An 11088-nucleotide genomic window follows, 5' to 3' on the forward strand; every position below is an offset into this window, starting at 1 on the left:
CTGGGGACCACTTTGTTTTCCCATAGATATTTCTTGTGATCATTAATTTATAATTTCATGTTGTCAGAAAACTTCTTTATACTCACAAACCCAGTTAAGCAGACATGCTTACCCAAGTATTCCCACACTAAAGGTCTGACATAACAAAAATATACCATGTTAGAAAAGAGTCAATATGGCTGTGGTGCCTTTTATTTCTGTTACTAACCGCTGGTTTATGATTTTATAATGTTCACGGTTAAGATATTAATACTAGGAAAGAAGGTATACAGTGTATATTGTAGTTATATGATTGCTCCAGTGTCCTGCAAAATATTGTTTTCAGCATTTATTTGTACGTGTCAAATATGCTTTGCAAATATCTTGAATGCTATTTCTTTTTCCTTAAACAATTTCTATGGTTTGATGACACTGAAAAGGTATTGGTCCATGCCCTTTCCCTTAGACAAGATCAATAATTACTGTGAGCCTGCCTCCCAGTGTTTTCTTCTGAGAAGTTGAATGCAATCAACGTGTTACTTCCACACAGAATGAAAATTATAAGAAGAAGGGTTTTTAAATAACCCAAGCAGTATAGAATCATAGAATCACAGAATGGTTTGGGTTGGAAAGGACCTTCAGTTAATCTAGTTCCAACCCCCCTGCCATGGCAGGGACACCACACACTAAACCATGTCACCCAAGGCTCTGTCTAACCTGGCCTGAACACTGTCAGGGATGGAGCATTTACCACTTCTTTGAGCAACCTGTTCCAGTGCCTCACCACCCTCACGGTAAAGAACTTCCTTATATCTAACCTGAACTTCCCCTGTTGAAGTTTAAGTATCCTGTGTCCTTTTCCACATGGTTCCTTTAGAGACCGAGTAAATCCTGCCTCAATGCATGTGTCTCACTGCTTTATGAATAATAATTGTTTCTGCTTTCTCCTTAGGGCTCTTCCTGCAATGATGCACTGGGTCAGAACTCAGAGACCAGGAGAAAGTGGTGTGAATATTATCACTGCAGATTTTGTAGAACTCGGCGACTTTATCAGCACAGTCATAAAACTCAACTATGTTTTGGATGGAGGTGAAGATGACACTACCTGATAGTCCTATAATATGTGTCTTGTTGCATCATTTAGAGTAAAAAAAAAATAAAAATAAAAGATTGCATTTTAAAAGAATTGTCTTGTAAAACACTAATCTTCCTATGACACACTGAGGTGTTTAGGGCTTTAGTGGGTGGGCTTAGGGAAAATGTTTTAACCAGTTGTGATCATTTTTTACATTTGTTTCATGTGAAGAGCAAAACTAAACACATTTACAGTGTTAGATAAAAGAAGGCCATTTACATGTTCTCCATGAGGTACCAAATGCGATTTATGTGTCTTCTATGGTTACAAATAGTGCCAAGAAATTTGCTGCTTTTGGAGCAGTGGGATGTATATTGCCCTCTGCCTGCTTACAGCAGGATTCCCGACGGTATGAGCATTGCACCGGGAGTTTGAGGGCAGTATATCTGGCCCACAAATTTTAAGCCTCTACACTTCATCTGTTATGTTGGTTTAACTGGTTGTATATATCGGTGAGTTACAGTAAATGCCTTTGTGAAGTAAATCCAAAGTCATGCCTCATGCACAATCAATGGACAGTTAACATGATATATTATGTAGCTTGCATAAGGCACAGACTAAATCCTGCTTGCTTCTCATTCTCAAAATGGGATTTTCCACTGTCTGCCCCAGCTCAAGTGGGTAGATATGTGGTGCTGGTCTAAATCTGTATAGGAGCTGCCAGTGCATATTTTCCCTTGTTCTAGCAGGAGCAAAGTTAGGCCAGCTTGGAGCACCATTTCCTCCCAGAATTAATCTTCTGTAAAAGCTTGATCCAATGTCCACTGAATTTAATAGGAAAATTTCCTGTATTTAGCATGGACTGGGGATAGGATCAGCAAATTGTGTGTACTGTAAGGTGGGCAGGATTTTGTCCCATAGTAGAAACCTGCTTTCTGCAGGACTAAAACTACACTTAAATAAGTGCAGTCTAAGCTTTTCCTTGAGGCAGCTGCGAACAAAACTCTTCTCTGCTGATTGCAAAAAAGATCAGTGCCAGTTTCATCAATGAAAAATTGCTGTACTAAAAAGTGTAGTAGTTCAGTTTCTAGCTAATAATAATACTCTGTAGTCCTTATATTGTTCTGGGGATATAATACTGCATAACACAAGGTTGGAAGTCTACTGAATGGCACTGTTCTGGCAGCAAAATCACCAGTCATGCAACTTTTAATGGAACTTATATAAAACTCAAATACATGAAAAACTTAGTGATGAATAAAATGAAAGAACTGCCACTGTATTACACCTAACTGGATACAGTGCAATCAGTCGTATCTCCTGAACATATCAATGCCCAGGCACATAACTTTGGAAAGCAAAACATTTCATTTGTGCAAAACAATAGATGCTTGATGTCTTACAAGGAAAATGTTCTTTGAAATATTGTAGGGCTTTCTGGGTTCCCATTAAGGTCAAGTTTCTGTTGATATTACTCGAACTTTTGATTGAGAGAGAAGAAAGAACGGCATCATATGGTCCTTTGCTACTTTCTGTCAGATGGCAAGGAATACCACCTACCATCACAGTTTAGAAAATTAAAAGTGGTCTTATTGAGCAGGTGGGTTACAGACAGATTGCAGGGGTTCTCTTGGTTTTAGTTTAGGAAGAAGAAGAAATGAACAGTTGCTGCTATTTTGTATTGAGAGTGTGCCTTGGAAAAAGTATGTGTGTGTGTGTACTATAAAGAAACATTGAAGTGTATGTATAGTATAATGACACAATAATTAAATGTATGTATATTATACAAAGACATCTGTGCATACATTCATAATAATATTTTGGTTTCTGTACAGGGATAATATAAATTTGGTTGAAATAAAACCTGTGCAGCTGTTATGAAGTTATGCCATCTCCTTCAGTAGCAGCTTTTTTTTCCTATATAGGTTAGGACTGTATGAGGTGAATCTTTTATCCTAAATTGAATGACTCTTACATCCAATGTAGTGATATAAGACAGTGAAATCTGTGATCTAAACCAATTGAGTGCTTTACAGCATTAAAACTTTACCCAAACTGCCTCAAAAATTTACCAAGAATCACTGTCCATCTTTGTATTAAAAGAGGGGTAGGACTCTAGTGCTTTCACCCACAACTAAGCAAGATACTAGGTGGGTTGATGCACATTGTATCAGTCACCTTAGGCTGTTCAAGCAAAATTTATGTAACAGACACAAAAAATGAAACATGAGCATATGTTTTTTTTTAACCCACCCTATGTGGGCATCCCACATAGAAACATGGAAATATTTGCTTATTTATTAGCTATGTGGCGTGAAAGGCTCTTTTCATTTTTCTGTTTGGCTGGATTTGTTTGCTTCCAGACTCTTCCTGTCATCCTTCAGCTGCTTAAGTATAGTCAAAAGAGTTAATATCTTAACATCCTTTTAATATAATGAAGTAATCTGGATCTTTGGGTAGAGTGAAATCTAGGCTTCTTTCGTTGGATTCTGATTGAAATTCTCTTGCACCTGAGAGCATCAATAACAGCGAGTTCCTGCTGGGAACCCCAGCTCAAACTCACATCAGACACGCTGAGCTTTATGCTTACACAGAGGTGTGCTCGAAGCAAATGTTCTGCTGTATTTAAGAAAAGCGTGTGTGTGTGTGCCTGTATATATGAATAAATATAGAGATATCCTGAGCTTGTTAGCATTGTTATTAAATGTTTGCTTAGCGTAAGTCTTATTCTAATTGTCATATGGGTGCTGGAAATAAAAGCACGGAAAAACATTGTAAAAAAGGATCCTCTGCCAAGAAGGGTAATAAACAAATCATAATGGTTTCTCCATTAATGGAAAAAAAAAAAAAAAAAAGAGAAAATGTTAACTTTTGGTCAGAAAAAATATGTTTTCACTTAGCTGTCGGTCTCTTTTCTGTTGGAGAAGCACAGCACTTTATGTTAAAGACAGGTAAACAAACTTGCCTTAATTGCTAAAACAAGGGTGGGGAGGGGCATGCTATCAATGCTTTTCTGGGGATTTCATCTGCGAGGCCACAAAACTGTAAGTCCTGATGGGGATGCACTCCCTGATTGTATTGTCTGGGAGATCTAAGTGGAAAAGAACAAGCCAGAAAGGACTATGCAGCACAACTCGACCATTCAGGAACCCAGTTTTGGCACCCGTATAAAGCTAAAACTCTCAGAAATGAGCCTGCAAGGTTAGGTCAGATACATTGTTCTGAACTGATTCGTTTGGGAGTTTTCGACACCTGTATTATGAGGAATCCTTCATGGGAAATTAGGTGACTAATCAGCCCATCAGAGGAAAAAATACCTGTCTACAGTACTGATCTTCATAAGCATATATTTACTCAAACTGTCATGTCATTCTCCTCCAAAACACCTTTTTCTTTCTCCACTCATTTTTCTCCTCACTATGTTCGTTGTGTACGCATCAACTAGTGCTGTTTTCTGACATTTTCGCATCTTACTTGATCGTTTCTTTTCAGCCATACTTGAAAAATTGAGACTGTGCTGCGCAACACGTGCAGTGTCTCAGCTGATGTAAGCCTACCCGGCTCCATTTTTCAGTTTACACAGGTTGAGATGACTTTACTGATCCTACCTGCAGCAATTTGGACCAAACAGTATGTGGTCCTGGGGTCTGATTTCTGCCTTGTGTGGGGAGGGATAAGATCATAATCAGACCACAGGAGCCTAGTTTTAAAATATATATAACAGTGGGTTATTTGTATTCCTTTGCTGTTGGTTACATAATTGGTTCCGTTGGTCTTGCCGCTTCAAGCCATTCTTTTAAACATACATATATGCGTGTATATATATGTGCATACATGAGTGAGATGGAATGTATGATCCTATATGCTGGGCTAAGTCTTTCTGTCATACTGATACAAATCTAGACCATTTCTACTAACCTAAAAGTAGTTACTTTTACCCCGGGATGAGAGAAGAGCAGCTAATCAGTGTGTGGTAGCTATATGCTGTGCTGCAATGTAAAACAGTGGAGCTTAACTATACAATATCAAAGTGAAGAGCCCTGAAATCACTGCTGCAGTGCTGTTTATCTTGAATATCTTGTATATGGAGCACTAGGTATTATCAGCTGAGTATACTGTTTGGTGATTTTAAGAGTTCAGGTAACACCACTCTAAACATCTGAACTTCTTTTCAGTGAAGTTAAAGCTAACAGTGTGTATGATGTATTTGCCATATGTCAGTGGTAGCTTCTGTGTTACATGCAGTCACTATTGTTCTGAATTGTATATGTTTAACCAATGATGGGGTTAAAATGCTCTATAGTATGTGAAATGTATTGATTACAAGTATGTAGGAGTTCAGTGATCTATTTAGTTTTTACTGTGCTGCTGTTTTGTAGGTATGTGTGTGTATGGGAGTATGGTTGTCTACAATGTACAATGAAACAATAATTAATCCTAAAGGAAATGGGCAGTTATGTAACCTGCCTTAATGCATTGGCATAATATTGTTTAAATCCAATAATTATCATGCCTGATCACAAGCATTGCCAAGGATTGCCCATAGGTCTGACTTTCTCACTTTTTGGCACTAAGGAGTTAAACTTGAAGTTACTTGGAGCTCACATCTTGATAAATAAAGAATAGAATGTTTGCCTGATCAACTGTCTTGAACATACAAGTTGGCAAAGACATGGTTTCCAGACTGATGCATATCAAATCACTTCTGTGCACACACAGTTCCAGCTGATGCCTGTGGCAGTTGTGATCATGCAGGCAAATGTGCTAAACTTCATATTCTGTGATACAATCATGATAGGAGAGCGCTGGTACCCTGGCTTTGGGGACGTACCTGGATGCTATGCAACACTTCTTTTGTCCTGTGCTGGAACATAGCTGTAAATTCACAGGAAGAGTTTTGATCTCTGTTAGTGTCTACATTGGACTGTAAAAATCCTTAATTATAAATTTCAGAGGCTAATCAGCCTAGGCTGGCTTGCACACATACAGCATTCTGCTTTCAGAACCATGGCAGCTTTGATTAATAAAAAAGATATCATAATTTCCCAGTGGCTGGCAAGACCTAGTGTTCTGCTTAGGAAACTCTACATTCCCCACATGTAAGACCCCTCCACAATTTCCACAGCCGGGTCTAGATCTCCCTTCATGGTTTCTGTCTGAGATTATTTCAGATAATATCTTTCAGATATGTCTTTCAGATAACACAGATGATTAAAAGGGTCTATCTTGTGTCTGGCTGTTTGGACAGAGTAGGCAGAGCATGCCTAGCCTACCTGGCTTCACACCCTCTTCTATTATCTTTGTGTAGTTAAAATACAACACCTTCCCACTCTTCTCCTTTGCCTCCAGTCAGTGCTCCTTATCTCAACAACTGTGTACACATTCCTTTAACTGCCAGCTGTGAGCAACACTGCTCAAAGTATTATAGGTTTGCTGTCCTCAGTAAAGTAGGTCCTTAAACCACAGGTCCTTAAAAGGTGTTAAGTACAGGGCTAAAAGATGGAGTGCCCCATACCTGGTGTCCCAGGATGGTTTATACCCACAATCTCAAGTTATGTACCCATTGTCCTCTTAGGCTATGAGAATTCAGTTATAAACTTTCTCCCTCCAAATTAAAAGCAGATTGGATGATATCCCAGTGAGTATGTCCTAAAATGGAGATACATTTAAGCTTTTTTTCTGCAGTGAGATGACACATACTAGTCTCTCCTTTCAGCGCCGGGTCCTTACAAAGCCAATTTGATCAGGAGAGACTCCTTGGGTAGCTGAAGTCAGTTTTGTTGTGAAGCTGGGATCTTTAAAGCAGAATCTTGGCTTATTAAATATATGTTAAATCTAAAAATACATGATTAAAAATATAATTCAAAAAAGAAAATGAAGAAATCCCCGGGGCTTGTCAGGACAGTTGTTAAGTTTTTGGGTGCCTCAGTCATGAGTAGCTTCAGGGTCATGTAGGTGCTTAGGTGATTAGGTGATGTAGGTGATGTAGATGATTAAGATGTTATTGCCACACTGCCTCCTGACACAATTCAGTGTCTATGTACAGAAGTCTTCTTATTTCCTGTGAGCATTAATGCATTTGAATGACTTTTCTCTGTTGTGGTGGGAAGAATGATTATATAACACTGATTACGGAGCTCCTTGTGTGTTGTGCCCACAAAGGTTCACAGAGCTGCACCTTCTCTTTTTTAGGATTCAGTGGTACTTTAATAAATGTTGTGTAAAAAATGGCTACAGTTCTGTATAGCAAATGTGAATTTTTTTGGCAAGAATGTGTATTTGGTGTAGAAAAAGAGTAATATAAAATCCAGTTTCTTTGTGAAGTTTCTCCAGTGAAATATCTAATAAAGGTCTGGTATCTGTGTTTTTGGTTTATGGTTTCATTGCTACATTCAAGACTTCACATGTAGAAGGGCTCTTAAACACTGCTGTGCAATATGGGATGGAGTTGGATGCTAGACCCAGGCTGTGCTATTGTGTTAGGAGTGTGCGTGTACTGCCCTGTGAGGGCATTGAAGTGAGGGTACTGTTTCCACGTCTTTACTGGGGTCCCCTTGAATGCCACAGGACATTGTGATATGTTTGTGCTGCCAGGGACACCACAGGTCTTGGCTGCCTGTTTTCCCACCCGGGCTTTCCAGCCCCGATTTTCCTCAAACACCAAAGTGTATGACTCAACCCGACAGTCTGGGTGCGACTGTGCTGCTCACAGTTGCCATTAGTGGTGTCTTGTAAGAAGGAGGCAGGGACTATACCTCTGAAATGTTAGTCTGCCCCATTGCTCCCCTGGGTGTTCTCAGCATTGCTGCCTGTAGCTCACATCAGCGTGATTAGGAGTGCCCACTGCTGCCAGTACTGCTGGAGTGGAAGAGCCGCTGCACCAAGCTTGGACCCAGGACATGCCATCTAGCAGGTGAGTTCCCTCCATTGTCTCCTGGTGCATCATGGGGTGTCTGGGGACCTGTTCCTCAGAGGCAAACCTCCCCCAAGAGCTCTGCACCCAGGACTGCCAAGACCACCACTAAACCATGTCACTAAAGGCCTCATCTGTGTGGATTTTGAACACTTCCAGGGATGGTGACTCCGCCGCTTCCCTGGGCAACCTGTTCCAATGCCTGAGCACAGTTTTGATAAAGCAACTTTCCAGTCAGTCAGACACTAAAGCCTTTCAGGATGTTAACAGCTTGGCATTTAAAGTTTGTGTTACTTTTTCTTCCTAGCAATACCAGTGGTGGGGTGTTCCAGGACAGACCTCATTTGATCACCTCTCCTGTCAAGTGACAGGCAAACCCAACCCAAGTGCTCTGCTCCTATGCTCTTCATTCTCTCTCTCTTGGCCCAGTTTGAAACCAAGTAGCCAGGCACAGGCTGACAGGGTTTGCAGAAGATGCCATGAAAGATGGGCAATTCCAAGGACGCCTCTCTGTCAGTGACTCCCTGTGGAAATCCATGAAGTACACTTGTCTGCTCTTTAAAATGTCTCTCCTCTTTTTCCTACGCCACATGGATAGGGTTGCTCAGCACACAGAATGAATTTTCCTCATTGCAAAAGGGGCTCTCTTCTTTCTCCACTTTTTAAGTATTTTTTTTTTTCTAAACTACTCCAATAAAAGGATAAGCAGACCAATTTATCCTGCTCTTGCAATAGTATTATATTTCAAATACTGCCTCTGTCCTAACTGTTAAAATAGTGGTCTGATGTTAACATGAGAATGCAGCCAGCTGAGGTGTGGATGGCTCTAGGAAAGCATGTGTAACACTAGATGAGAGAGGTATTTAATAAATGGTTCTGGTCCCAGGAAGTAATTATATATTAAACTACTGGATTTAAGAGGAGAAGATAAAAAAAAATAATGTTTTAAATATTTTCAGTTTGGTAAGATAGTTCAATTCAAACACAACTATTCTCTCAGAAGGTCCATTTTAAACAGATTTTAAGGCAAATCAGCAGTTTATGGGCATAGGCACAGTGTAAGTGACAAATGGAACTTTCATATTTTTGGCCTAGTCTCTTTCTCCTTAGTGTCCTAGCTACAGTTTCTGTTATTATTAACTTATTTTTGTTTTTTTTTCACTCAGCAATTGTGGAATTTCTGAGAAAAAAATAATTTCATTGTAAGTGTCTTGACTGAAATCAAGTAACTTAGATAACTAGTCTTAATCAGGTTTATATCTTCACGCACAAAATGGTGATTTACATAATGAATTTTAATTTTACTTTCTTTTTTTTTTCACTGCAACATTTTTGCTGTGTAAAGATGGGTTAATCCTTACAGTTAACCATTAAGACCTGATTTAGCAGCTATGTGGAATATCACCTTAGACTTGGTATGTCTTTGCTGAACAGGAGGGTAAGGTATACACATGGGTCAACAAATATCTATTTTAACACATTCATGTAGATTGTTATTCAATCTTTTATTTTGTGAGGAAACATCAAAAGCCATTTCTTGCATATATATATTTTTTTAATTAGGTTTTTTTTATGTTGTCTCCTGAAGATGATTAGAGTGAATTAACACATAGAAAACCAGCACTATAGCTAATAAAAAAAAGTGTGGAGCTAAAAATGCCGGATCCCAAAGAAAACCTGTATCAACACCTTTGTTAAAATCTTTGGAAAGTCCTTTACTAAATGAAAAACATTTTGATCTACAATTAAGGATTTCAGTAGGGTTTTTTTTTTTTCTTTTATTTTCAATTTCTCTTACATGTTTAGGACCAAAAAGGACCCAAACAATTTATATATTTTTGCTCATAGATAGAATCATAGAATAGTTAGGGTTGGAAAGGACTTTAAGATCATCTAGTTCCAACCCCCCTGCCATGGGCAGGGACACCTCACACTAAACCATGTCACCCAAGGCTCTGTCAAACCTGACCTTGAACACTGGCAGGGATGGAGCATTCACAGCTTCCTTGGGCAACCCATTCCAGGGCTTCACCACCCTCACAGTAAAGAACTTCTTCCTTATATCCAATCTAAACTTCCCCTGTTTATGTTTTAACCCATTACCCCTTGTCCTATCACTACAGTCCCTAAAGAAGAGTCTCTCCCCAGCATCATTATAGGCCCCCTTCAGACACTGGAAGGCTGCTATGAGGTCTCCATGCAGCCTTCTCTTCTCCAGGCTGAACAGCCTCAACTTTCTCAGCCTATCTTCATACGGGAGGTGCTCCAGTCCCCTGATTGTCCTCGTGGCCCTTCTCTGGACTTGTTCCAACAGTTCCATGTCAGTTTTACGTTAAGGAAACCAGAACTGTACACAATACTCTAAATGAGGTCTCACAAGAGCAGAGGGGGAGGATCACCTCCTTTGACCTGCTGGTCATGTTCCTTTTGATGCAGCCCAGGATGTATGACCACCACTTGGCTTTCTGGGCTGTGAGCTCCCGCTGAAGCTGGCTCATGTTAAGTTTCTCATCTACCAACACCCCCAACTCCTTCTCCCTAGGCTGCTCTGAATCTCTTCTCTACCCAACCTGTAGCTGTGCCTGGGATTGTTCCAACCCAGGTGTAGGACTTTGCACTTGACATGGTTAAAGTTCATAAGGTTGGCACCACCCCACCTCACAAGCGCGTCGAAATCCCTCTGGATGTCATTCCTTCCCTCCAGCATATCAACCGAACCACACAGCTTGGTGTCATCGGCAAACTTGCTGAGGGTGCACTCAATCCCACTGTCCATGTCAGCAACAAAGATGTTGAACAAGATCCGTCCCAACACCGACCCTGAGGGACACCACTCGTTACTGGTCTCCAGCCGGACACTGAGCCATTGACCACAACTCTTTGCATGTGGCCATCCAGACAGTTCTTTATCTACTGAGTAGTCCATCCATCAAATTGATGTCTCTCTGATTTCGAGACAAGGATTTCTTGTGGGACAGTGTCGAACACTTTGCAGAAGTTCAGATAGATGACATTAACTGCTCTACCCATTTCCATCAGTTCTGTAGCCCCATCTTAGAAGGCCACCAAATTGGTGAGGCGGGATTTCCGCTTAGTGAAGCCATGCTGGCTGTCACCAAGC

At 40.2% G+C, this 11088-nt stretch overlaps 1 protein-coding gene across 1 annotated transcript in view; it reads left to right on the forward strand.

The window, feature by feature from the left end:
• Window positions 1-7418, forward strand: part of PLCXD3 (phosphatidylinositol specific phospholipase C X domain containing 3) — a 92649-nt gene extending 85231 nt beyond the window's left edge. Inside the window, exons 3-4 of the mRNA XM_062627762.1 lie at window positions 932-7009; window positions 7044-7418. Of these exons, the coding sequence (XP_062483746.1) occupies window positions 932-1088 (157 nt within the window). The 3' untranslated portion in view covers window positions 1089-7009; window positions 7044-7418. The remainder of the gene's footprint in view (window positions 1-931; window positions 7010-7043) is intronic.
• Window positions 7419-11088: the final 3670 nt, after the last annotated feature.

The sequence above is a fragment of the Pezoporus occidentalis genome, unplaced genomic scaffold (assembly GCF_034315485.1).
Source record: "Pezoporus occidentalis ecotype Australia unplaced genomic scaffold, CSIRO_AGI_Poc_V1 ctg306, whole genome shotgun sequence".
Classification (NCBI taxonomy): Eukaryota; Metazoa; Chordata; class Aves; order Psittaciformes; family Psittacidae; genus Pezoporus; species Pezoporus occidentalis.